The following is a 27,981-nucleotide window of genomic DNA, read 5'->3' on the forward strand; positions in this document are numbered from 1 at the left end:
GGTGTGCAAGGACACCCAGGTCTCTTTCCACTCTCTCAATTTATAGCATTCAGATAATAATCTACCTTCCTGTTTTTGCTACCAATGTGGGTACCTTCACATTATTTTACATCTGCAATGCATTTGCTCATTTGCTCTGCTATGGAAATATCTCAGCATCCTCCTCACAGCACACCCTTCCACCTAGCTTTGCATCATTTGCAAATTTGGAGATGAAATATTGGCATGTATTATAATTCTCGATGCATTGCAAATACATACAGGCAGATTCTTACCTTAAGGGGCTGTCTTCCCTCAATCAAAGGTAACTTAAGTCTGTTTGAGGGATTGAGCTTTAAACAGAAGAATGCCAGATGAGAGCCAGATCCTTTTTGTTTTGTTTCTGACCCCCTTGTCCTTCCTCTCCATGATTTTCAATCACCAGGCAACATCACTGCCCTCTGTCCTAAGTGCCCCGTGATCCTGAGACCTCAATGGTATCCTTCCACCAATCACCTCTGCCTTCTCTATGACACTGCTGAGCACAAGGAGTACAGGACTCTGATTGGCTGGCTCTCTCACTGGATGGGGGGACTTTTATCCTGGAGATTTGATTCCTAGGGAAGTCCCCCCCTACCAGCGACTTCACCACAGCCTGATAGGTAGGTAACTCAGCAAGCTTTCTTTATCAGTCTCTATCTATCAGGTGAGACCTTCAATACCTCAAAAGGATTTCGCCTATAGTCCCTGGTACAACTCATTTTCTCTCTATGAATGATTTTGAAAGCATCTAATCATGTATATGATAGTCAATTGATATCCTGCACATGTGAATGCTAGTTTTTTAAAAATGCATTTTGTAAAGGACAATATGATATCAAAATATATAAACACATGTTTTTTTTTTGACTGACTTACAGCTCTCTGAAGGAACATTAACATAGCAAACTATTTATGGACTGCAGCCTTTTACAAATTATTCTATTGGTTTAGAGGCATGCACTTGTTTTAACTGCTGTAGCAAAGGATCTGTGGCAAGGCTTCTTACTCAGCCATCAGTTCCTGTAAATCAGCCTGACCCATTGGCTCAGAATATAACATCTATGAGCACTATTTTGAAATGGGATGCTCCACAGTCACCTAATGGTAACATTCAAAGGTAAGAATTACACTAACTGCTTTAATTTAATGGTTTAGGAAACAGCTCTCACTAGAGTGCATCCAATATAATCTGAACATTTCTTAGAATTTCTTGTATGACACTGTTGAATAATTTAAATCCACACTTTGAGAAAGGCACAAATTATTTTAACTGTTGCTCCCTAAATGTAGCAAACTGAGGAAAACAAGATTAGATTAGATGAGATTCCCTACAGTGTGGAAACATGCCCTTCGGCCCAACAAGTCCACGCCGACCCTCCGAACAGTAACCCACCCAGACCCCTACATTTACCCCTGACTAAGACACCTAATACTAAAGGCAATTTAGCATAGCCAATTCACCTGACCTGCACATCTTTGGATTGTGGGAGGAAACCCACGCAGACACTGGGAGAATGTGCAAACTCCACACAGTCAGTTGCCCGAGGTGGGAAATTGAACCTGGGTCCCTGGCGCTGGAGGCAGCAGTGCTAACCACTGAGCCACCGTGCTGTCCCCTTTTATGGGAAAAAAAAGTACAAGTTGAGCTCTGTAATATATCCCAGAATCCCCCCCACCCAGACTTTTCCAAAGTGATGAGTAAAGAGGAAAAAAACTCTTGTTTGTAGTCCTGAACTTTAAGAGTTTCATCATAGAAAATACTTATTAAATTAATACATTAATTTGGCATTTCTCAATCCAGAGTTTTAACAGAGATGTATTAAAATGGATGAGTGCATCCATTCAAATATTGGGGAAAATAATGTTATGTTGCATTAAGTATTATCTAATACTGTGAAAGATCAAATTTGAGATGTTTAAACATTTTTTCCACGTACTTTTAAAACTACAATATACAGGATGATTTTACTTTGTCAATATTTCAATATACTGATTTTCATTTAACTTATGGAACTTCTTTATTTTTCTAGTTATGAACTTCAGATGCTCACTGCCTGTCCTCAGCCAATGCAACCAATAACACAGTCTTTTATTGTTGAATCCATTAAAGTTGTATATACTGGAAAAGGTCAGAGCTTCAACTTGACAGACCTTCAGCTTCACACAAGTTATAATCTTAAAGTAATAAGCTACAGCTCAGTGGACAGTACAGCCTCCGAGTGGATTATCATTACCACAAAGAAAGAGAGTAAGTATAATTCAATTGGTCAAGTGGAATAATAATGTTCTGTTACGCTTGATCCCTCCCAGTAGTGATGTGATAGTGATACACATATCAAGCAATTTATAAATAATACATGTCATGATAAATCAACTGGTTTAGATTGCTGAGGTATCAAACTTTTATTGTAAAATATTGGAAGTCTGTAATTGATGATTGACATATAATGTTGAAGTAACTTTTAACATAGATTGAGTTCAAATAATAATTGTGCAATGTCTTCTATGAAGGATAAGGCCACAGTTTTAAATGTTGCTGACTTGGTTATATTTCACCAATAAACCCAAAAAATATCAAATCCTGTGCTCCAACTAGCATTCAAGTCTTTCTGTCTATTAAACTTTCTGTAAATTGTTATATTGCCTGAGACCTGTCTACATGAATGATTAATTTCATCTAACAAAAGTATGCTGATGTCAGATTAGATTTTGCTTTTTTTTAAGCATCAATCTCTTTGAAAAAAATTTAAAGAGATGCACTTAAGGTTTTCAGATAAAATAACCATTAGGTAAGTTATACTAACGGCTTGGATTGGCAACTCAGGATTACATTCATTGTTGGTATTCCTGAACAGTATAGATTTTTGTCCCTAATGTGTACTTAATTTTAAAAATATTTATTATTTGTGTCAGATTATAAAACATAATTTCATTCATTTATTGAAGAACCTGATATGCAGTTGTTTCCCTGCATTGTAATTCTATTAGTTGAGAGAGGAAAATTATGTCTTAATCTGTTCCTCTGCCTCCTTTCCACCTTGTACACTTACACAATTTTCCCCTGGAAGTTACACCAAACATGGGCAGTATACTATAATGTAATTATTGCCATTCACCTTAAAGGACAGCCGGGAACTCTGATCCCTGGTGTGTTCCTGGGGTTCACAGCTATTAAGGCAATGGAATGCTGCTCCGATCTGAATAGGTAAGGATTTAATATTTAATTGCAGAGTAATGGACTCACTAAGGTAGTAGATTGAATTACTTTGTTAAATTTTTAATGTTTTCCTCCTGCCAGGATTTCTGGCCACACTGTGCTACTGCTAATTCCATCTGTGGAATGCCTAGTGGTGTTTTAATTGCACACCAAAATGCTTGGAATGATCTTGATTGTGTGCAATCATCTAGCATTAGGGACCCTGGCTTAGGGACAGGTGGAAGCCCCACCTCTACATAACTGGCATATGTGAGAGGCTTAAAGGGGCTACCAGCACTAGAACTATCAACTAAATGGTTTTCACTGCAGTGATGGCAGCAATCTAAGCCTATAGAACACCAAGGTAGACTTGCATGCAAGGACAGGAACAAAAGTCACACATACCCAGTGCTGTTCCGAGCCCAGGCCCAAGGTCCCACCTAACCTTAGCTGAGCACAGTGGTACTGCTCTGAACTCCAACTGGAGCACTGCAGCCCCACCCACAACAGCACCGCTGACAACCCAGACACAGCACAACGCCCCCCATTCCTGACAGGAGTACAGCAGCCTCACCCTCCACACAAACACAGCAGTGTGGCCCCACCGCCAGACCAAGCACTGCTCTCGAATATAAGTATTGCCGCTGGTGTCATTACATCATATCAAGGATTTAGAGCAATGTCTCTTCCGTGCGATTCGGGATATGCAGTCATGTCTGACCTCTGCATGCACTCCTGTTCTACCTCCTGTAATGTGCAAACTTGTCCTGCAAGAGAAGGAAGAATAATGTGTTGGAATATATTTGTGATGTTGTCCTGTCACAGCTGGAATAACACAAAGTCATAGAGTCATATAGCATGGAAACAGACCCTTCAGACTAACCAGTCCATGTTGAACATAATCTCAAACTAAACTAGTCTCACCTGCCTGCTCCTGGCCCATATCCCTCCAAACCTTTCCTGTTCAGTACTTATCTAAGTGACTTTTACATGTGTAAGCTTGGTTATGTGGCTTGTACCAGTGATAAGTATGTGTGAATGAGGTGAAGAATGTAAAATTTAGGCCAGATTCCAGATTCAGAGAGATTGCTGATGGATGAGGAATGGAGGCATCTATTAATATGAGAGCTTGGGATACAGTGGATAATGGATTGGATTCAAATATACATTTACTATTCATGTGAGATAATTTTTTTTTGTTGAACTGCAGCCAAATCTGTAGAGTTATTGCATGCTGTCTGACGCTATCTGCTGCCATTTCTTTTCACAATGGATGCCAGAAAGGCCTCATGGCCCATTAGGAAAACATGAGATTTTCTTCTTCTGGACCAAAGCCTATTACACTGCATTGGAAAACTTGGGAAATCTCTTTCTATATCTCTCTCTTTTTCTGGACTGATACACTATTGCCACCCTTTCTTCCTTGTGGGAAATGCTTTCAAATATAATTCCAACACGGCTACAGTCAGAATATCTCCGCTTTACAAATTGCAGACTGAGTTTTAGAAATGGAGGCTAGCTTTACCTTGTGCAGCCTCACATGTACCTGGGCCCTTGGAACTTGTTTAGCATTGGGCTGCTCAATGCAATAATGGTGATGAGCAAGCAAGGTGAGTTTGTTTCCTGGGTGCATCATTCCCTTGGGCACAGGATAATTATGCATCAATATATCACATCCACAATAGATCAAATCCAAATTTTAACTCCTTAATCTCAATTCTCCTACAACCACATTGTAAACTAGCTTAATTTTATCACCATCTTGGCAGTTAACTTGTACATCATAATTTGTGTTTGCAATGGATTAACAGATATTCATGCATTCTGCACCTCAAGTATACTCGGTAGGTATTTCTTAGATACAATATATACTGATTTTTATTATCAGTGTCTGTTATAGGCTTAAAAAGGTCTGTGCTGGATAATTGTTAATTTTTATATCCTTAAATGGAAATAAAGGAATGTAGGAAAAAGCATTGATATTGTGCGTTTAGAAACTGTCAAGTTTAACTAATCAAAATAAGTTTAAAAAAGATGTCTAGTTACTGATTTCAACAATGTAATTTGTTCTGCTCTTCAGTGCCCCAGTACAAAGCACCATTCAAAGTAACCAGCAACTTGACAGCAATTTATTTGGACTGGAGTCAAACATTCCAGCTGAATGGAGAACTGAAAGAGTACGTACTGACAGATAACAACATTCAGATTTACAGTGGATTCGACAGCAGATTGCATATTGCAAGAACATCTGATAAAAGTTAGTTCAAACAAGTTCTGCTTCACAATTAAATCTGTTGATGCTATTTCATGGTTATCACTTAAGAAAGAATTTCCAGAAACATACTAGTACAAAACAACATTCAGCTTTTTACATTATTAAAAGGCTTCTGAATTTATGGAACAACTTACCAGTCACCATGGACCTAGTTTGGCCTGGCAGCTTTGCTGGCAATGACACTTACTGCAGGTCTTGAGGGGGACAAAGAAATCAAAGATGTTGGTCCATATTGGCAGCAATCCTTGGTGTGCTGTGGAGACTGGAGGAGCATGAGGATAAATATATTTCTTTGTTCCCCTGATTGCCATCCTATTGTTATAGTCCAGAAAGAATATTTTATTATTATGTTATCCTGGACATTTTTTTTTATTCAGCTTCACTTGTGCCCACAATTACACTTCTAAGTTTTTTTTCCATTTTCTAATATATTGAAATTCTGTCTTTTTTTCTCCCTGCCATTTTTGCATTATTTAAATTTGTCAGTGTATTTAGATGTAACCTGACAATTTACTGTCCCATTAACCTTTTCTCAATCATTAGTGAACTGTTGTAAGAAATATGGTGATGGACTTTCTTCTTCCTTGGTGATAGCAGCATCAATAGTGCCAATATGAATGACCTATACACCAACAATCTACTGATGTTTGGTTTCTACAGGAGCCACTTATTTCCAGACTATATAACAGCCTTAATTCTAACATAGATGAAAAAGGTAAGGTTCCAACCAATAGCTGCTTGGTCAACTAACCGCCATCTGGTATTAGATCAGAACTGGAGTATTTGCTGATAATTCCAGCTCCACTTACATCTTGCGAATTAGAAATCAGCACACACCAGCCTATCTGAGAACCAAATTAATATCCAGTTTTCCATTTAGAAATAGAAAGTAATACTTGTGCCACCTAATTCAAACAAGGGAGAACCCAGCCATCTCCTCGTGAGCTAGTGGCAGCACCTTTGTGAAACTCTGTATCAGTGCAGTTGTTACACAAGTTGGGCAGAGGCTGGGTACTCTGCAATTGGTGACTCACTTCCTGACCCCCTAAAAGCCACTCCATCTTCAACAAAGTTTGTTTGAATTGTGACAAGATATTCATCAACCTTCTCAATGAGTGCAGACAAAGAAATACTCAAGAGGTTTAATCATCCAGTCCACTTGATTGGTGGAATGATATTGAAGTCAATAGCCAACAATTCCATTATGAGTGCACTTTGCTGCAGTGTGGGTGATCTACAGAATACATCACAAAAGCAAATCATCCAGGCTGTTTCAGAGTCACATTCATGCTTGTTATCCTTACACCCAGAAATGGAAAGATGTATTCATCAACTAGCATTGATGCAATTTGACAGAAGCCTGCAGAATCAATGGATCACTATGTGAGAAAATGAAGAGAAAGAGGCTTATTATTTGATTTTTAAGGTGGCGAGCTAGCAAACATAATTGTTGAGTTGGTAATCACATCCCCCCTCCCCCACCCCATGGAAGTTTTCCAGAATAACTACTGAAGAATGGACACAAATACAGAGCAATCCTTGCAGGTCAATGAAGCTTACAGATCCTGAGTACAACTTTGACAGTTGACACCATCATTAGAACAGTCAAACATAGCAAGACATGTGGAAGCATTGGTCTTCAGCACGTATCACAGAAATTCCGAGCTTTTAATTAATTTTGCAAAATATGTAGCAATAAAGGCCATTGATAAAGGCAATGCACTGGAGCAACGGATGATGCAGCTATAGACTGTACAATGACCCAACAAACTAGGGGCAAGGAGTATCTTCAAGTTACAATAATGATCATCTGGATCCTGCCAGAAACATATATATATAAAATGAATGACAATTGTAGAGACTGTCTCTTTTTATTTTTCTATATTTTTGATTGTGGACTGAAATGGGTAAAGAATTGCTACCTAAAAGAACCAAGGACTGTTGAAAGGTTTGCTGCACTTTTTGAAGACAAGTTACCTGACACTTATTGTTAAGTGATGTTTACATTGCTACTTGTTCAAGCAGCTGGGGAAGGACCACAGATTGACTGGAGCCAGGGTGTATGTACAAAGTGGGATGTAGCTAACAACAAGTAGCTGGCATGGTGACCAGTTGTTGAAGGCAAAAGGTCTTTTGCCTGTCATCAACAGTGTAATTGGCTCCCAAGTAGTTGAACAGTTTGTGAGCATGAAGGAGACAGCCAGAAGTCATCAGGCCTCCAGATATGGTGGCATGGTGGCTCAGTAGTCAGCATTGCTACCTCACATCACCAGGAACCTGGATTCAATTCCAACCTTGGATGACTGTCTATGCGGGTTTTCTCCCACAGTCCAAAGATGTGCAGGTTAGATGGATTGGCATTGTAAATTGCCCTGTATTGTCCAGGGATGTGTAGGTTGTATGGATTAGCCATGGAAAATGCAGGGTTACAGGGATAGAGTATGGAGGGTGATTCTGGGTGGGATGCTCTTTGGAGAGTCGGTGTGGACTTGTTGGGCCGAATGGCCTGTTTCCACACTGTAGGGATTCAATGAAAGAAAGATGTTGTCCTTACTTCTGCAGCAAAAGAACACCTCAAGCCTGAAGAAAGCCAGTTTATTTCCTTTCATTAGTTGCTGTAAGTTGTGGTTTTTAAGCGCCAAGTCAGAGTCTTTATGAGTTGTGAAGCAGTCACTCAATGCTTCCTGCAAGCAAGCAAAGTACATGGAAAAGGAAGAACGAGGAGCAGCAAGGCTTAACAAGCCAAAAGAATCTTCTCAGCAAATCCTGTGAACAGGGATCACTGAACTGCCTTCCCGGTCTTTCCCTCGCCCATAACACCCATTTTTATTTGTGTCTACACCTGAGTGTAGGGTGAGTTTTACAAGGGGTTAACAGTTTTAGCTGAGGGAGGTATGTGTCAACAGTTCACTACTGTCTACTTGTAGTTAGAATCTACTTGTAATAAATAGTAATTCTTAATAAGTATAAGACTGTGGTCCATGCTTTCTCTTTACCTTGATCTGAAAAAGAGGCAAATTGGGGAATTTTGCATAGTTCTATAAAATCTTTAACTTTTGTGACAAATCTGGGAATAGCAGGTTGTGATTTCCAGTGTGCTACTCCATTAAAGCTCAACACAAAACGAATCTGATGATGTCCACGATGAGACAAAGAGTTGGAAAAAAAGCTTCAGATTGTCAATCCTATGGAAAACATCAACATCATTACACCAACTGAATTGTGTGCAAAATTTCAAATTACCTGTCGATAAAAACCTGATGATTGTTTGTTCTTGGCTAAGGTTAACATGGGGACAAATGCCAAATCAATACAAGTCAATTCTTAAAAAATAACATGGGCCCATAAATCTGGGAAGCCATGATGAAACCTACAAATGTGAAATTTGCAGCATACAACGGTTCACCAATTCAATGTACAAGACCGACAGTCCTGCAGTGCAAGTACAATCAATCCATTTGGACATCACAACTGGACTACATGGTAGACATTGCCAGACTTACAATTGCAGATAAACCAGTATGATTATAACTTCTCACTCGTTATAATCCATGCAGTCAAACATCAGAGACAAAAGAAGCAGCAGCAGACTATTCAAGAACATTGTGCAGAATTCAGTATGAAGGAAGATCATCAATAACCACAATAGCAAAAAAATTACATTCTCAGTATGGCCATGCAAATATCCATTAATAAGAAGAAAGGTGTGGATGCATTGCTGGAAGCAGAAGAATCGTGTTAAAGTGTCAGGCCTACTGACTGGAGACTCAGCAACAGACTCATGTTCCTCTTTTCATGAAGACCAATCAGGCAGTGGTGAGGCCAGCAGTGGGCCTTTTTGCATGAATCAAGACTCTGGGAGCAAAGATTGCATATGCCAAGAGTTGCTGTCCAATCAAAGTCCGGCTGATCATTTATTCAACAGTACTTCTGGGGAGGCTATTATTAATAACAGATAGCAGAGTCCCAGGATCAAGGAGTAGTCCAGGCCAAAGGCATATAATGTCAGAGAGTATTTTAGGGATGGGGCTCACAGAGAGAAGTGTACATATCTTCTGAATTGGTGTGGAGACAAAAATGTAGCTTCAGGAGAAAAGGGTTGAACTATTAGCACAGAATAAATCCTAGTTTGATAACGCCATCTTTGAGACAGGAATACATTTACTCAGCTCACAAACGTGAATGAAGAGATAAAAAAGCAAGAAAGGAAGAGAATGAATTACAAATTCAGTATCATCAATACAATGAATTGACTACCAATTTACAAGAAGATGTGAAACAACTTGTATGTAAAGCTGATCAAACAGGAGCAGTTACTGAAAAATCAGCTTGAATTCAAAGCAATGCAGGAGAAAATGACTTCTGCAAAAAAAAGGTGCATGTTCATTAAACAAGGAAAAGCAAATCACTCATGAGACAGTTATTTGAAAAACAATCACCAGCAATGATACTCTAGTGAAATAACTCAAGCAGGACTTGCAGGAAACCAAACATCTGTTAAAGCATTAAGTAGAAGAGGTCCAATCTTCCAAGTAAACAAAAAGAAATTAATAGAAGTTATTAGAACAGGTCATTAAGGAGAAAATGGACTGAACCAACAGAACGCTAAAACTTTGATAGAAATAAAATAATTTGCATCATTAAAAAGGGTTTAAAATGAGTTGGAAATTTTTAAAGGACTAAACAGTAAATGCCAAGAAGCATTGATGAACAATTCAGTCAGTAGCCAATCTGGAACAAATCTTAGTTGTGTGTTGGATTAAGCGTATCCTGAAATGGTAACTGCAGTCCATGAAAGAAAACTTGACAACAGAAACAGGAAAGATAGACAATATGATTGACGACAGTGGTAAAAAAATGACACGTTCCGACAAGTTTATCATCACAAGATCTGGATGTACCTGCAAGTTACCAACGCTTTATACAGGCAAATATATTCACTGTTTCAGTTAGCAGTTGAATTTTCTTTTAGAAAGGAGGGAGATGCTGTCTGTGTGCTCTGCCTTTAAGAGAGTTCACCTTTAAAGATTCCTTGGGACATGTGAATGCCATGTGTGACTCTGCCTGGCAGTCAGCTTTGTATTTGCACACTGAACTCACTGAAATCAGTTGGTTCAGTGTAACGTCTGCTTCATAATTTGGGATATGTCTTATTGTTTTAAGAAAACTAACCTTGCTGATCAAACGCTGACAAGTGATTATTACAATATATCATTTACACGACACAGGCAGACTTATTTCCATGTGGCATGAAATTGTGCAGCCAGCTCCCAGCAGGAGTGCTGGATCAACGGATTCATCAATGGGAAAGAAGAGGGATGCTTAAAGCCACCTCTCTGGCTTTGCTCCCAACTCATATATGCACCTCTCTCTGTGAGCCCCATCCCTAAAACACTCTCTGACATTACTTGCCTTTGGCCTGGAATACTCCTTGATACTGGAACTCTGCTATCTGTCAATCTGACATTAATGACAGCCTCTCCAGAAGCACTGTTGAATGAAAGATCAGCTGGACTCTGATTGGCCAGCAGCTCTTGACAGATGGAACCTTTGCTCCCAGGGTCCTGATTTGAGCAAAAAGACCTACTGCTGGCCTCACCACTGCCTGATTGGCTTCCATGAGGAAAGGGAAACATGTTGCTCTGTCTACAGTCAGTAGGCCTGACACTTTAATACAATCCTATTGCTTGTAGCAATGCATCCGTATCTTTCTACTTAGTAATTGATGTTTGCACGACAATACTGACAATGAAAATTTTTGCTATTGTGGTAAAAATCTAAAATATTGACGTAACTGGAATTTTTTTTTTATTTGTTATAGCTTTTCTATTTCAAGTTATATGTACAACAGATATGGGAAGCGCAAGTACTCCCACTATCAAATATAACACAGCAACACGTGTGGGTAAGCATTTTGCATATTTGCTTTGTTTTAAATCACTTGTATAAATTTGATTCCTTTAACCTCCTCAGTGGAAATGTAAATTTTAAAAATTAGCTGCAGTCATGTAAATTAAACCAAAAAATAAACAAAAGGCTTGCAAGAAAATAATATATCAACCACTGTCAATTATTACCATAATCAAGTATGAGTAAACCAGTAACATGAGTCATATTTAGTATTGTTCACTCTAATTTAACATGTTTTTCAATTGGTTCCCAGTCTGATCAGAGTCCATGCATACCATAGCAATGTGATGCCTGGTATTTAAGTCCCATCCTGTAGAAAGTGCCCTCCAATTTAACAAGTAATAAAGTTTCATAAAACTAATAGAATCATTTGTGAGCATGTATAAAAGTGTAATTACGTGTCAGAATTTGCTCTGACCTCATGTGGCTTGTCCATGTATGAAAAGTGTGAGGGAGGACTCAAGTAAACATTTCCTTAAAATGGCGTGTTTGGATGCAAGAGGTAAGATTAAAAAATAATCACAGCAAGATCTGTGATGGACACATTATTGAAGTACCTCTCAAAGTTGGGAGCTGTTAATAACATGAAAATTGTCCCTTTTAATCCCGATTGGAGAAAGGCAGACCATAGGAGTAATGCGGGACACGTCTATTACATCAATCTTATCCATAATCATGTTACCTCTAACATCTACCAGCATGAAACTTCAACAGTGGAGTCATATAGAAGAAGCTATGCAAATAACTTTGAGTTCAATAATATAAATGTTAATTCTATACACAAGTTACCACATATAATAAGGAAGCTTTAGTTTTCTTTCAAAGGTTTCTCAAAAAGAAATACAAAACTTAAATACATGTATGCAAATCATTTTTTTTCAAACTCACAACCCTGAAAAATAGCCAAGGGCTGGAAATTGTAGGGCCAACCACTGTCTCTCTGCCCATTCAGAGAATCAAAGGAAGGCCCTGTCACTTCAGTGGAAGAGGACCAATGGAATTGACTGTCCTTCAGGTATTTAATTGTCCTCCACTCGCAACTGAGGACCAAAGTGATTAAAAGCTCATCTGCTGGGAATAGACAGTGTTACCAGCGTCATCTCCTTGTCACCACCAGTGGCATTGGGAGTGGTGGCTGCTATTGGATTTGTACCCACCAGGTGCCCGGGCACATTTTTAGACCCCAGGTCAAAGGTGAGTGAGGGTGGGATGGTGCTGGTGGAGTGGGCATGGCAGGAGCTGGATTAGCAAGAGGACTTTAAAATCCCTTCCCTTATCAATGCATAGAATATCTAATAATGAGGCACCTTCCCCACACCATCCCACCCAGGAAGCTTCTGGCAAATCTAACAGGAATTACTGAGCAACCTGCTGCGGGCATAGAAAATATCTCCAGCTTCTGTTAAAACCCTGATGTGGTACTTAATTGACAACATGCTGTGGTGGCCAGGAATCCCATGCTGCATCCCTTGTACACTCCAACTTAATCAGAGGAAGTTCCACCCTCTTCAAGAGGCTGACAAGGGGATCTCCTGTCATTGAATGGACAGAGCCTTCATGTTTCTGCTGTGATGGGCTGCATTAAGTCTAGCCCTGAGAAGGTTTTAATTATTTTTGGAAATCAAATGTCTTCATGTCTTCTACTTGTTTTAAAGGTTCTACAATACCCACTGTTGAGGAGAAAACAGGAGTACCACAATCAAACACACTGTTTTACAATGAATTGTGGTTCATTACAATAATGGCAGTCCTTGGATTGCTGTTTCTGGCTATATTCTTGGCTATCCTACTGCAAAGGGCAATAACTAAACAACCATTCAAACGAGAGAGGCCTCCTTTAATTCCACTACAGAAGAGGACTAATCTGCCTAATGAATCCTTCATGGTAAGTTTTTGAAAGTCTTCTGTTATTGTCAGGTACAAATTATATCCAACATGCACAAGTTACAAGAATGTGAAGGAACACACTCCATTGTCTGGTTGAGTTCAGGTCCAGTAACACTCGGGAAGCTTGACACAATTCAGGACAAAGCAGCATATTTGACAGACAAACATAACTCCCTTCACCACTGACACTCAGGAGCTGCACTGCAGAAATTCACTGAGGCTTCTTAGACAATACCTTCCAAACCCACAACCACTATCATCTAAGGACAAGGGCAGCATAAACACAAGAGCATCATCAGCTGCAAAGTTCCCTTTCAAGACACCTGCCAATCCGACTTGTAAATCACCATTCCTTCAGTGTCATTGGGTCAAAATCCTGGAATTTCCTTCCCAACAGCATTGTAGAAGTAGCTACAGCAAATGGACTGCAGCAGTTCAAGAAGGCAGCTCACCATCACTTTCTCCAGAGCAATTAAGGCTGGCCAACAAATGTTGGCCCAGCTAGTGACACCGAATTCCATGAGTGAATTTTCAAAAAGCAAGTCCAATTCAACATAAATCAATAGTGTACGATTATGCAACAAACAGCATTTAGAGTGTTCACAGGACCCAAAGAAAAGTTTGATGTAAATCTCCTTTTCAGATAACGGAGGTAAATTTGCTCAGAGCTTCTCTTATTCTTCAGCTATTACTTCAGCAAAATCCAACAGAATTCCCACTCAATAAAGTAAAAAACCTTCTTGCCTCACACCTAAAGTTTTGGTAGCAGACTGGGGGAGACTTTGAGAAAATTCACTTCAGCGGACTACCCATTTTTATCAGAATCATAAATATTTGCCATAAGCTTGTCATCTTTTTCTTTAATAACAAAGAGGAGTGTGCTGATAAAGTTCACTTACCAAACAATTCATAAAGATGTCATGACAAATGCATCAATTAGATGATGATTGACAGTTAAGTTCCACTTTTTTGTTTAAATTTAAACAAGGCAGGTTGACTCTGGTCAAAGCATTGCCCTGAAGAGTGTATGAGAAACTAGCTATTGCCTGTTTTGCTAATTTGAAACCCATAGTGCCTGTTCATATTCTTAGCTGCAAAGAATAGGACCCATGTATTAACATATGCATCTTTCCATTTATACAAGTGCACCACACCGTGAGGCTGACTGATAATCATAAATTGATTGCCAGTATATTTTCTATTACTTTTTGGATTTTTCAGCAAATGCTGTTGAATTGCAGAATCACATCTAATATTGGAGACTGTGCTTAAAGTTCCTCACTATACATTGTGTAAAGTTATGACAGGGCCTAAGGCATGTTTCAGTCCTGAAAAGTGCCCAGTCTACCAAGAAGGGTAAGTTGTCTCAATGCAATATCAACCTGAGTGTTTTCAACTCGAACAGGATATTGCCTTCAACCCAAAGTGGCATTCTGTCTATTACACAAAATAAGCAATTTGGTATATGAATTTCAGTGTCACTATGATGCTAGCTATGTAGGCTATATGCCTCAAACTTCATATCAAGCGGTATGTCCGTTCAACTGTTTACAGTAGACAAGGTTCTAACTATACACAACCAGCTCTGTTTGTAATCACTCATGCCTCCCTATTGTATCACCTCACCCCCCCACCCTTTTGCAGCTGTACCCTCTATTTTACTTTACAGCACAGAAGGAAGTTATTCCGCCCATTATGTCCATGGCAGCTCTCTGCAAAAGCAACTGAACTAATCACATACCCCTGCCTTTGCTTCGCAGCCCTGGAATTTGTTTCTGTTCAACTAATTACTCAATTCTATTTTTAAAGCCACAATTAAATTTGCCTGCACCATATATGAAGTAGTGCATTCCAGATACTAATCATTCAGTGTTAAAATATTTTTCTTCTCGTCATCCTTTGGGTTTTTTTTTCTGCTATTTATGGTAAATTATTACCTTCCAGTTCTCACCGTATCCACCAATGGGAACAGATATGATCTATTTACCCCGTTCAGGCTCCTCCTAACTGAGGTCTTGTTATATCTGAATCTAATGTAGTTATTAAACTCTTCTTCTCCCCTCAGTTTGATGGTATTGCAGCACCGTCTGATGCTTCAAGTTCTGTTACCCTTAAGAGTTATACTATGTGTTTTGAGGTATGCCGAAGAGTTGTGTTCTGCAGTGTGGATAATGCAATGCAGTCTTTCTTTGACACTGATTACCTGAAATTGCATGATTTTGTCTTGAATGCAGTGAGTGCAAAGTTTACACCCTTGGTAATGTTATGAATGAAGCATTGTCACTGTGGGAAAGTGTTTGCTATTTTTGATCATTTACAAATCCAAGATGAGGTTGACCAAAGTATATTCCCATTGTCTAATGCATAAGTCATTATTTATTTTTCTTCCACAAGCAAAAATTAGACTTGATAAATAGTTACTAAACAAGACAGTGGTCTTTAAAATCACATGATATATCGTTGTGGAAATATGATACGTCATTGTAATTACTACAATGAAGCATCACACTCATGTGGATCTTGTATTGGATCAAGAGTGTGATTTGAAGTCAGTATCTTTTATAAAGTATTAATCAATTAAAGAATGTGATGTTACTCAGTCCCACTTTAATATCTATGTTGCAGCCTCAACTCAGTGGTTGTATTGAATGGTGTCACAAGCTTATGGTCTACTCCTGCTAATATTCTTATCTGGAGTAACTAGAGTGGGTTCAGTTTCTACCCCACACACTTGGTCATACAGAGCCACATTTTTACTTCTGACATGATGAGCACAAGTTGAGGTATTTCCCGTCTTGCCACTTACATCTCGGTTGTGGAGGTAGGGGTGTGAGGTTTATTCATAACCCTACATCAAAGATAACTAATTCTTTAATAGTATCTTTGAGATATCAATAAAACTGTGAATGTATAACACACTTGCTGGGATAATTATAGATGGTGGAAAGCAGCCACGGATTAATAAGGTCCATGTTGGGGTAATGTCAGCAAAGAGCTGTTGTAACTGTTAGAACGGGTTTATTTCAACTTTTGCTGACACCAGTAGTCTTTTTTTTCTAGTTTTTAAAGGGTTGAGGATTCAGTAATAGATTCACAATACTACAGACCTTGACCACAGCATGAGCCTTTATAATTTCATAAATTCATAAGTGGTACTGGTTAAGGTCCTTGCTATAGCAAAAATGAAGTATGTTTGAACGCAGCACCGTACTCAAAAAGCTTGGTTGAATTCAAGTCTCTCTTATTTAGGTCATGCCCTCTTCCTTTTCCTGTACCAGCAAAAATGGACCCATCAGAAAAAGGGATAGAACCTCTGGTCAGCTCTAAGCCACTGCTTGAAAGATCAGTACAGCCCTCCTGACTCTGTAAGGTTCCAGCCCATAACCTGGGTAGATACTGCAGTATAGTAGCAAGGGTGTTCTGTACTGTCAGAGGTAATCATGACCCTGTAGGTCTTCCCAATTGAAGTTTAAACATTCCAACCCTACCATTTAAAGAAGTGTATCTTGTGATACAAGCTACTTATTTATAACTTCTTTATTTTAAATACTTTCAACACAAAGAACATAAGAACAAGATTTGGCCAATCAGTCATGAAGCTTCACCATTGAATTAGCTGAAGTCTGGTCAGGATTTCCAACTCCATGTTCATACCCTCATTTCATTATGTTTAATACCTTCGCATTTCAGGAAAATGACTACCTCCTTACTGAAAGCTCCAACTATCCTTGCTCCTCTAATGTCCCTAGTTTGTCATCATTAAGAAAACAGACGGATGTATTTACCTCGGATCAAAAGTCAATACCATCACACCTGCCCACAATGCACTCTGCCTGCCTTAATACAGTCCACCCCTGTAATCCATCTATGTCCCATTGAACCTTGCTGCTCTCAATTGCACCATGTGCTGTCCCTTCTATCTTAGTGAAGAAAGGTGTCCTTGGTGTCACTTTGGATTTTGTGCTCATTTCGGGTTGGATTTGAACGTGCAACCCTTGAACTCAGGGATATCAGTACGGGCGCTGACTCAAGACTGACATCCAAGAATGTTTTAAGATGAATTCTCACCACTGCTCATCATGTTCTTTGAGTTATCTGGTAGATTTGCTGGTACCTACATATTTCCTCTTTGGGATCTATAGAATCTGTATGGTCCAATGTGGTAGACGAAAACACTTTACTAGCCGAATGACAAGAGGCTCTTGTCTTAACTAAGATAAGGTTTATTACATGATAACAACAATAGTATAAGTTACATTAATGTGATGGACATTGCTACAGAAACAGTAAGAAAGGGCCAGATGGTAGGTTTTACTCCTTGGAGATCTTAAGCTGCTCTCCTACCAAGTCTGTATGATGCCATCATTGTGTACGGTGCTAAAGGCACTTAGAACATAGGACATTACAGCGCAGTACAGGCCCTTCAGCCCTTGATGTTGCGCCGACCTGTGGAACCAATCTGAAGTCCATCAAACGTACACTATTCCATTATCATCCATATGTTTATCCAATGACCATTGAAATGCCCTTAAACTGGTGAGTCTACTTGTGTTGTAGGCAGTGCTTTCCATGCCCCTCCTACTCTCGGAGTAAAGAAACTACCTCTGACATCTGTCCTATATCTATCACCCTTCAATTTATAGCTATGTCCCCTCGTGCTAGTCATCACTATCTGAGGAAATAAACTCTCACTGTCCACCCTATTTGATCCTCTGATTATCTTACATGTTTAATTAAGTCGCCTCTCAACCTTCTTCTCTCTAACGAAAACGGCCTCAAGTCCATCAGCCTTTCCTCATAAGACCTTCCCTCCATACCAGGCAACATCCTAGTAAATTTCCAAAGCTTCCACATCCTTCCTATGATGCGATGACCAGAACTATACACAATATTCCAAGTGCGGCTGGACCAGAGTTTTGTACAGCTGCAGCATGACTTGTGGCTCTGAAACTCAATCCTTCTACCAATAAAACCTAACACACCATATGCATTCTTAACAACCTGGATGGCAACTTACAGGGATCTATTTACATGAACAGTGAGATCTCTCTGCTCTTCTACACTACCAAGAATCTTATTATTAACCCAGTACTCTATATTCATGTTGCACCTTCCAAAGTGAATCACCTCATACATTTGCACATTAAACTCCATTTGCCACCTCTCAGCCCAGCTCTGCAGCTTATCTATGTCCCTGTGTAACCTGCAACATCCGTCAGCACTATACACAACTCCACCGACCTTAGTGTCATTCACAAATTTACTAACCTTCCTTCTACACCCTCATCTAGGTCATTGATAAAAATGACAAACAGCAATGGCCCCAAAACAGGTCCTTAATGTACTCCACTAGTAACTCAACTCCAGGATGAACATTTCCCATCAACCACCACCCTGTCTTCTTTCAGCTCACCAATTTCTGATCCAAACCATTAAATCATCCTAAATCCCATGCCTCCATATTTTATGCAATAACCTACTGTGGGAACCTTGCCAAACACCTTACTGAAATCCATATACACCACATCAACTGCTTTACCCTCATCTATCTGTTTGGTCACCATCTCAAAGAACTCCATAAGGTTTGTGAGGCACGACCTACCCTTCACAAAACTGTATTGGGTATCCCTAATCAACTTATTCCTCTCTAGATGATTATAAATCCTATTTCTTGTAATCTTTTTCAACACTTTATCCACAACTGAAGTAAGGTTCACTGATCTATGAATACCAGGGTTATCTCTACTTCCCTTCTTGAACAAAGGAGCAACATTTGCTATCCTCCCATCTTCAGGCACCATTCCTGTAGTCAATGAAGACATAAAGATCAAAGCCAAGGGCTCTGCAATCTCCTCCCTGGCTTCCCAGAGAATCCTAGGATAAATCCCATCTGGCCCAGGGGACTTACCTATTTTCACATGTTCCAGAATTGCTAACACCTCCTATTGGTGAACCTCTAGTAACCTGTATCTCTGTATTCTCCTCGACTACATTGTATTTTTTCTAGTGTGAATACTGAGGAAAAATATTCATTTAGCACTTTCCCTAACTCCTCGGACTCCACACACAACTTCCCACTACTATCCTTGACTGGCCCTATTCTTTCTCTAGTTATTCTTTTATTCCTGATCTACAGCTTTAGGGTTTTCCTTGATCCTATCTGCCAATAATTTCTAATTTGCCTTCCTGTCTCTTCTTAGCTCTCTCTTCAGGTCTTTCCTGGCTAACTTGTAACTCTGTAACTGAGCCTTCCTGCCTCATCCTAACATAAGCCGCCTTCTTCCTCTTAACAAGAGATTCAACTTCTTAGTAAAGCACAACTCCTTCGCTTGACACTTTCTCCCTGCCTGACAGGTACATACTTAGCAAGGACACACAGCAGCTGTTCCTTGAATAAGCTCCAACTTCAGTTATGCCCATCCCCTGCAGTTTCCTTCCCTATCCCAAGCATCCCAAATCTTGCCTAATCGCATTGTAATTGCCTTTCCCCCAGCAATAACTCCTGCCCTGTGTTATATACCTATCTTTTTTCATCAGTAAAGTAAACCTAACCGAATAGTGGTCACTATCACCAAAGTGCTCACCTACCTCCAAACCTAACACCGGGCCTGGTTCATTACCCAGTACCAAATCCAATGTGGCCTCGTCCCTTGTTGGCCTGTGAACATACTGTGTCAGGAAACCATCCCACACACATTGGACAAAACTGACTCATCTAAAGTACTCAAACTATAGTATTTCCAGTCAATATTTGGAAAGTTAGCGTGCCCCATAACAACTACCCTATTCCTCTCACTCCTATCCAGCATCATATTTGCTATCCTTTCCTCTTTATCTCTGGAACTATTTTGGAGGCCTATGGAAAATTCCCAACAGGGTGATCTCTCCTTTCCTGTTTTTAACTTCAGTAGATGAGTCCTCAAACTTCCTTTTTGCGACAGTTATGCTGTCCTTGACTAACAATTCCACACCTCCCCCTCTTATACCATCTTCTCTGTTCTTACTGAAACATCTCATTTCCAGAACCTGCAACAACCATTCCTGTCCCTGCTCAACCCATGTCTCCGAAATGGCCACAACAGTGAAGTCCCAGGGACCAACCCATGCTGTAAGTTCACCTACTTTATTTCAGATGCCCCTGGAGTTGAAGTAGACACAATTCAAACTACCTTCCTGCCTGCCAGTGAACTCTTGTTACCTTGAAACCTCATTTCTGACCTCACTACTCTAAACCTCCCCGACACTGGAACTACAACTTGGGTTCCCATCCCTCTGCTGAGTTAGTTTGAACCCTCCCAAAGAGCATTAGCAAATTCCCCCCCCCCACAGGATATTGGTACCCCTCTGGTTCAGGTGAAGACCATCCTGTTTGTTGAGGTCCCATCTACCCCAGAATGAGCCTCAATTATCCATGTATCCGAAACCCTCCTTCCTGCACCATCCCAATAGCCACATGTTCAACTCCTCTCTCTCCCTATTCTTCACCTCGCTAGCATGTGGCATGGGCAACAAACCAGAGATAACAACTCTGTTTGTTCTAGCTCTAAGTTTCCACCCTAGCTCCCTGAATTTCTGCCTTAAATTCCCATCCCTTTTCCTATCTATGTCGTTTGTGCCTATATGGACCACGACTTGGGGTTGCTCCCCCTCAAGGATCCTGAAAGTATGATCCGAGACATCACGAACCCTTGCACCTGAGAGGCAACACACCAACCGTTGAGTATCTCTCATTCCCACAGAACCTCCTATCTGTCCCCCTAACTATGGAGCCCCAAGTGACCAATGCTCTGCTCATCTCCCCCTTCCCTTCTGAACAACAGGGACATACTCTGTGCCAGAGATTTGTACCCCATGGCTTACCCTTGGTAAGTCGTCCACCCCCCCCACCCCCCAACAGCATCCAAAACGGAATACTTGCTGTTGAGGGGAACGGCCACAGGGATTCCCTGCATTGCCTGCCAGTTCGCTTTCCATCCCATCTGTCTTTTTCTTGTACCTGAGGTGAGACTACCTCCCTGTAATTCCTCTCTATAACCCCTTCCACCTCCCAAATGATCCAAAGGTCATCCAGCTCCAGTTCCCTAATGCGGTTTTTGAGGAGCTGGAGTTGAATGCACTTCCCACAGATGCAGTCAGCAGGGACACTAGTGGTGACTGTTACCTCCCACATTCTGCAGGAGGAACAATCAACTACCCTCACCTCCATTCCCACTATACTAAATTCCCAAATAGACTGTAGAAAAATAAAGATTTTTTTAAAATCTAGTTTTCTTACCAATCCGGCATACAGAACTTTTTTTTTGGTTAAAGGAGGAGGATGGGTGGGAGACACTACCTGAATAGTGTTTTGGATAACACAACCACCCTAATATATTACCTAACTATTCAGCAGTCCCGTGTCCGCTCCTGCTCAGCGTGCACTCCGCCTATTCACGAGGTAAGTATTTAAATCAGTGACTCACCTTCCCATCAGCCCCCGGTCAACGCTCCCGCTCTTCCTGCTGCTGAAACAAAAATGGAGGGCACCGACGCTCAACGTAAGTATTTAAGTCAGTGACTCACCTTCTTCGTGTTAACCACTTCAGACTCATACACCTAATAAAGCAAAGAAAGTCAGTTCAAGTGTATAAAAGTTCTCCCATGGCTGTAGGAAGGTGGTACTTGAAGGAGGCAAATGGGACCTTTGACCATCGAAAAGCAAATCAGCTAATCTTTGAATTTACCACGGATATTTAAAACCTGACAGCAGCATAGCAAATCAATGAAAAAGCAATAACAGGTGGTAATAGTGGTAAATTGAAACATAAACTAATATCATAGTTACCTGATCGAAAAGCAAGAGTGTTGAAATCCTGGATTTAATTTCACAGCCTCTAAGATCTGTCTGAACAGCAAAAAATGTCTTCCATTGTATTTTTAAATATCTGATTTAGAAATGTTTTGCTTGGCATGCATACTTCCCTGTATCACACTTGTGCCTGCCTTCACACAAGTTCAGTTTTTATAACGGAATAAACATGAAGCAAACTTTCTGCTTGGTTACACCTATGTGTAACCAGTATAGGTTGGCTGTAAACATTTATACTAATCTATTACACCATATCTCTGCCATCTTAATGTCTAACTTAATTTTCCTGCTGTTTCATTTGGGATGAGTAGTTTATGAATTACGATAGGTAAATTAGGTTCCAATGGTATAATTATTTGCCCACACTATTTGCAAGAGTTGACTCCATAATAATAAACTGCTCCACATGAAATGGATTGCAGTACTCATGATTTCTAGAGGTTGGTGTTTTCTTACAAAGTGAAATAAAATACTTATATACAAAGATATCTTGCTGTGTGTTGAAATTGTGATTTTGTTGACTCTTAATCTCTTCGTCAAATCACTGCCAATTGCTCAGAATGCATGGTCCCAAGCAATTTGGCCCAGTATTTTGGAAATGTCTACTACATTGATTCAACAGATTAACCAAGTGAAATTATTCTTTAATTATCCTTTAATCAAGGAGCAACTGAAGGGTACCAGGCTGGTTATGCTTCACAGCAGCCAGTTTTCTGCCACTGGATTATACCAAAGCTATAATTCGAGGCAAATATATGTGGAAAGCAGTAACACAGCTGTGCTATCTGCAGGAAGGATACGTACAGCTAGTATGTGGTATAGATGTAGTACTACGAATGGTATTAACAGTCAACAATGCCTTCAGGTCCTCTGCCTTCACCTCTTTCTCACACATTCTATTGGAGTTCTGTGAATGAAGTGTCCGAGGTGGCTAACAAAGTGACCTCCTACCTAATAATTCTGGATCAGTGGTGCTGGAAGAGCAAAGCAATTCGGGCAGCATACAGTGCCATCACTATTGTCAGCCATGAATATTGTGCTGCTTTATCCCTTGGGAAGAGACAGTTTGGCAATGCCAGAGGGTAACAGCCACTGGGTGCCAAAGGCATTTTCTAAACCTAAATGCTTTTTGAAAGTACATAAATTTGATAAGCCGTTAGAAAGGTGACCAACAATTTTATTCAACAAATTAGTAAATTACAAGTGGTTACACTTCATATTATTTACCATTCTTTGTAATGAACCCTTAAAAATAACCAGGCATTAATTAATAACAAATATGATAAACTGGTGTGCTATTTATTATCTAACACTGCTATAAATGTGTGAAGGGTTTGGTGTATTGGAAATAAGTTTGTGTTCAGCTTTGCTCCAGTTTTGAGCTGTGCATGCGGCTCTTCAATCAGTGTGGCATTAGTAAATGGTATCAGGAATTAGTAATCATAATTATTCATTGTTTTGATTTTAAGGGACTAACTGACACAAAAATCACAGAACGTGGAGCTCAAATCAGTAATTCCAACATCTCAGTGCTTTGTGTGCCAAGCCAGAGTCAGCTAAGTGACGCCTGTTCTCAGACTTCTCTGCACCGCAGTGTCAGTCAGCTAATTGATACCCATGACAGAAAATCCCTCATTGAAGACTCAGTTTGGGACTCTCTTGGACATGGTCGTGACAGTGGAATGGTAATTAAGTCATGAACATGTATGGTGTTGAAATTTATAAAAAGCTTAGGGGATAATATTGGTCAGAGCCATCACTGCATGTTGGGATAACAGGGAATCAGCATCCCATCTTTTATCATTGAGCCCAGTTCACTTTTCCATCCAAGTCAGTAGAAAAGAAAATTGGAATGCTATAAAAGTGGCTGAAAGTTTGTTTTTGGTTTCGTTTGCATTAGTCATTAATCAGTTTCACTCTTTTTCGTAAAGTAATCATTGATTTAGTCGCATTTCAGAGTTGAATTTGATTAATCTGGAATCCAATATAAATCATGATTATACGAGAAGTGATTAAGTACATATAAAAAGATGAAAACCTTACTAATTCAGCAAATTCATCATGAAATCTAAGAATAGTCAAATTTGAAAATGTTTCCTAGTCGGGGTAGCGCATGACAAGAGGCCAAACACATGAGATCTTTAAGAACTCCAAAAGGGAATTCAGAATAAATTTCTTTATCTATAAAGTGCTGACATCACGGACATTGCTCCCCAAGGGGACAGTTGAATGAATAGTGTAGATAAATTTAAGGAAAAGCAAGACAGGTATATGGGGAGCAAAGGAATAAAGGGTTACTATGATAAATTTCATTAAGGAAAGATGCAAGGAGACTTGGAAGAAGCATTAATGCTTGTATGGACAGTTTGGGCTGAATGGCCTGTTTTTATGCTGTATATTTATGTATTTGCACAGTAATCAATGTCTGAATAGAGAAAATACTGTGTAATTACATGATTGAATTCAATGAAACTAGACTATCCATATAATTTGACTAAGCACATGTACAAGAATTTATAGTTGTTGTAAATGGATAATGCTTATCTAATGTGATTTTATTTCTTTTCCAGTACCCAGATGATGAAGAACTATTTGAGTCAATTAAAGGTTTTAGTTCAGTTACAAAGGAGCACACAATATTCACAGACACTCAGCTGTAACAAGAATTTTCACAAAGCTGAAAGTGCTGGAGAAGCTCAACAGATCTGGCAGCAGCTGTGGAGGGAGAAACAGAGTTCACATGGAATTTCTTTGGAACTACAGAGAGAGTGGAAAAGTCACAGTTTTTATACTATTTTGTTTTTATTTTACTTTTTGAAGCATATTTATTTCTAGGTTTCAAAACGTGTTCATAAATAAATGAGTTAGTGATGTATATTTAGTAAGTCAAAGATATTTAGTTGCTGGTCACCATTATGAGAATCCTTTTGCATTTTCATTTGGGTTGCGTTTACATAACTTTCATTCTGGAGAACTTTTCAAAGTCACAGTTCATAATGTGATAAATCTACTGTCCAGCAGAGGGCCCTATGTTAGTAGCAACTGATGTTGAATGTATTTATTCAATCTTGTCTGAAGTATATTCATACTTTCTGACAAGATATTAATACAAGTACTTAAAGTTCATATATTTTCCAAATTCAAACCATGATATATAAACAAATTACTCATTGTACAAACTGTCAACAGCTCTGTTAGATGTTTGCACATTCCATGAAGTCTTATTTCTAAGAGCAGGTACAAATGACATAATCCTTTATTAAAGACAGTGTCAGATTGTCTGATCCTTGAAAGCAGTATGCTTCCTGGTAAATCACAATTGCCTTGTTAGCAATTTTCCACTGATATTTATGGAAAGAAAATTGCAGGCATTGCACCTATCATCACCCCCAACTTCCAGGCCTTGCCAATGGAACAGGGACCGAGAAAGTTTTATTCATATGGCACCGTGAACACTTTCATTCAAATTGTACATGCTATTTTTCAATTTGAAGTTGCAAACAATAGGAACTACCTAGAGCGTTCTAATGAAGGCTTACCAGACTCGAACAAAGACTTCGCTTTTTCTCCACAGATGCTGATAGGCCTGCTGAGTTTTTTTCCAGCAATTTCTGCTATTGTTTCAGATCTTAAGCATCTGGAGTTCGTTGTCTTATTAGAGGAGTACCTATGTTCAGACACAGCAGTGCTCGGTTTTAGCACCAACAACTGTGTGATCCTCTTTATGGTGGGGTTTTAGAAACAGTGAACAGTAAGGAAAATGAAATGAAAACAGAACAGAGAACCTCTTTGATAATATCTCACTATTTATCATCTAGTCACTTATATCTTTTAATTCATCTTGCCATAAGAAAAGCCACATTGATTGAACCTTATTAACGCAGCTTGTTTGTGAGACACTTATGCTAACAAGTCAAAATTTCTCATTTTAAGATACTAAAATGCTCAACAAATTGAAGGGGTAAAATTTTGGGTGGGTTCCTTTATTAATGTGAAGAATTACCCACACAATTGTACATCATACTGTCAGTGGTGACTACTGCATTTATATTTTATCTTCAAAAACTTGCTGACTCTTCATGTGCTGTATACAAATTAACTGAAACATATTCAGGCTTTATTCCCAAGTGATTAACACAAAACAAATCTTTTAAAACAAAGTAGCTACTGGATTCTGTGATGTTATGCTTTTATTTCCTAAGAGGAATTGTTGTAGTTTAGCTTGTCAGGTCTACAGTCTAACTGTGAAATATGAACATGGTGTGAGTCTCAGAACATGTAAATCACACTTAATAACTGATAATCAGTATACAGGTACATGTTTTTGAGGTTTAGTTTTGGAACTTTTTGCATTAAATTAGAATGGAGAACAATGGCCTCATCATGTGAGAAAACTCTCAGGGTGTTACTAGTTTATAAAGAAAATCAGGTCACCCCATGCCCATAAGGAGGATGTTGATGAGCAAGCAACATGAGCAACAAAAGCAATCTGACAAGTGCTGTATATGAATAATTTGTAATGAGAGCCATGGGTATTGTTAACTCCCTATAGACTGAAATTTAAATGAAACAGTATACTCATGCAATTATTGGAACCAAGATATTTTAAAAAAGAACTTAAACAATGCACACTTATGCTGCACCAGGTTTCTGAAATGAGAAAAGTATTTAACCAGACAATATATAGATTTCATTACTTTGTGTGGGTTTGCACTTACAAATTTCAACAGTGTACTTCAAAGCCTACAGTCAATCTACAACACAAAAAAGTGCAGTATTTGAAAGAGAATGAGGTAAATTTTCTGAGAAGATAAAAAGATCATAAAGAAGTCAGCTTAACATTGGGCCAACATTATATGAGTCAGTGATAAACCTCCGACTCATAATTCAGCCAGTTTCTGGAAAGCTCACCAAAAGAAAGGGAGGTAATTATATATGCAGGTAGAGTTAGAGGTCTAATGCTATTTTGCCAAGCGATGTTGCAACTTAAAGTTACCTGTTCTCACTCCGAAGCACTCTCAACAGACTATTGGTAGTAACACATGCTCAATAGACAGGATCATGTTAAGTCCGTTTGCTCCACGTACTTGTGGGGGAAAAAAAAGCGTATTCTACATTCAATGTGGGCCATTGTTTTCACACAATTGGACAGTCCTTTCACTGCTGATCATGTGACAAAGCTGTAACTGACTTGTCGATTCAAAGGTACCCAGTTCAAATGGTTATAAAGCTATCAATCTACATACTTAATTACTGATGAATAAGATGGACTTTGGAATATCAAATGTGGGGACTATTAATGACCCCAAACTTTGGAAAGTGCAGAAATATGATGATGTTTGACAGTCATGAGGTGTTGTTCCTAATCAGTAAAAACAAAAGGCCATATTGGACTGTTCATTAGTTAACTGTTTGATAAATGAGCATGCTAATTAACTAAATATCCACCTCTGAGCAAAGCATATGAACATGAATGAAAGGCATTCTAAAAGTGGAGAATGGTTCTTGGAATTGTTGATATTTAATGTTCAAATCTGATACAAACCTTCCAAATGATAAATAGGATAAATAGTTATAAAATGATTATAAAGATAACTAAGTTATGGATTGACTTGTCAATTAATGCAGCTTCAATAATTATGGCAATTTGTTAAAAAGTCTACTTCTGCAAATAGGGAATGGCATTGTCCATATTACTTAGGTTTAAACTGTGATTATTTCAGAGTCTTTTCAATTGTATTAGTAACTCTGTTTTCTAAAAGCAATATCAAGAGTAACAGTGAATATATGGGCAGTCGAAAGCTCAGAATATGGCTATAAGCACCTCAGAGTGAAAAAAAAAGA

General features: G+C 39.1%; 1 protein-coding gene and 1 long non-coding RNA gene across 3 annotated transcripts; one reads left to right on the plus strand and one right to left on the minus strand.

The window, feature by feature from the left end:
- The first annotated feature begins 570 nt into the window (after positions 1-570).
- LOC122552819 (usherin-like) lies at positions 571-27,981 on the plus strand. The gene is made up of 8 exons (XM_043695805.1): positions 571-641; positions 900-1,138; positions 2,052-2,269; positions 5,298-5,474; positions 11,314-11,397; positions 13,058-13,287; positions 23,607-23,822; positions 24,708-27,981. The coding sequence occupies exons 2-8, from the start codon at positions 1,083-1,085 to the stop codon at positions 24,795-24,797; spliced, it is 1,071 nt and encodes a 356-aa protein (XP_043551740.1). The 5' UTR covers positions 571-641; positions 900-1,082; the 3' UTR covers positions 24,798-27,981.
- On the minus strand, positions 3,767-9,227 carry LOC122552821. Of its 2 annotated transcripts, XR_006312514.1 has the most exons (4): positions 9,154-9,227; positions 5,627-5,804; positions 4,743-4,856; positions 3,767-3,984 (listed from the first exon to the last, which is right to left on the minus strand). It is a non-coding gene; the product is annotated as an uncharacterized LOC122552821 (long non-coding RNA). The 2 variants fall into 2 exon arrangements; XR_006312513.1 differs by lacking the exon at positions 9,154-9,227 and having other exon boundaries at positions 5,627-5,946.

This window comes from Chiloscyllium plagiosum, chromosome 9, assembly GCF_004010195.1.
Source record: "Chiloscyllium plagiosum isolate BGI_BamShark_2017 chromosome 9, ASM401019v2, whole genome shotgun sequence".
Classification (NCBI taxonomy): Eukaryota; Metazoa; Chordata; class Chondrichthyes; order Orectolobiformes; family Hemiscylliidae; genus Chiloscyllium; species Chiloscyllium plagiosum.

Coding starts and splice junctions, on each gene's coding strand:
- LOC122552819 (XM_043695805.1), top strand. CDS start 1,083: ATGAGCACTATTTTGAAATGGGATGCTCCACAGTCACCTAATGGTAAC. Junction 2,270..5,297: donor CATTACCACAAAGAAAGAGA/GTAAGTATAATT, acceptor TCTGCTCTTCAG/TGCCCCAGTACAAAGCACCA. Junction 11,398..13,057: donor TAACACAGCAACACGTGTGG/GTAAGCATTTTG, acceptor CTTGTTTTAAAG/GTTCTACAATACCCACTGTT.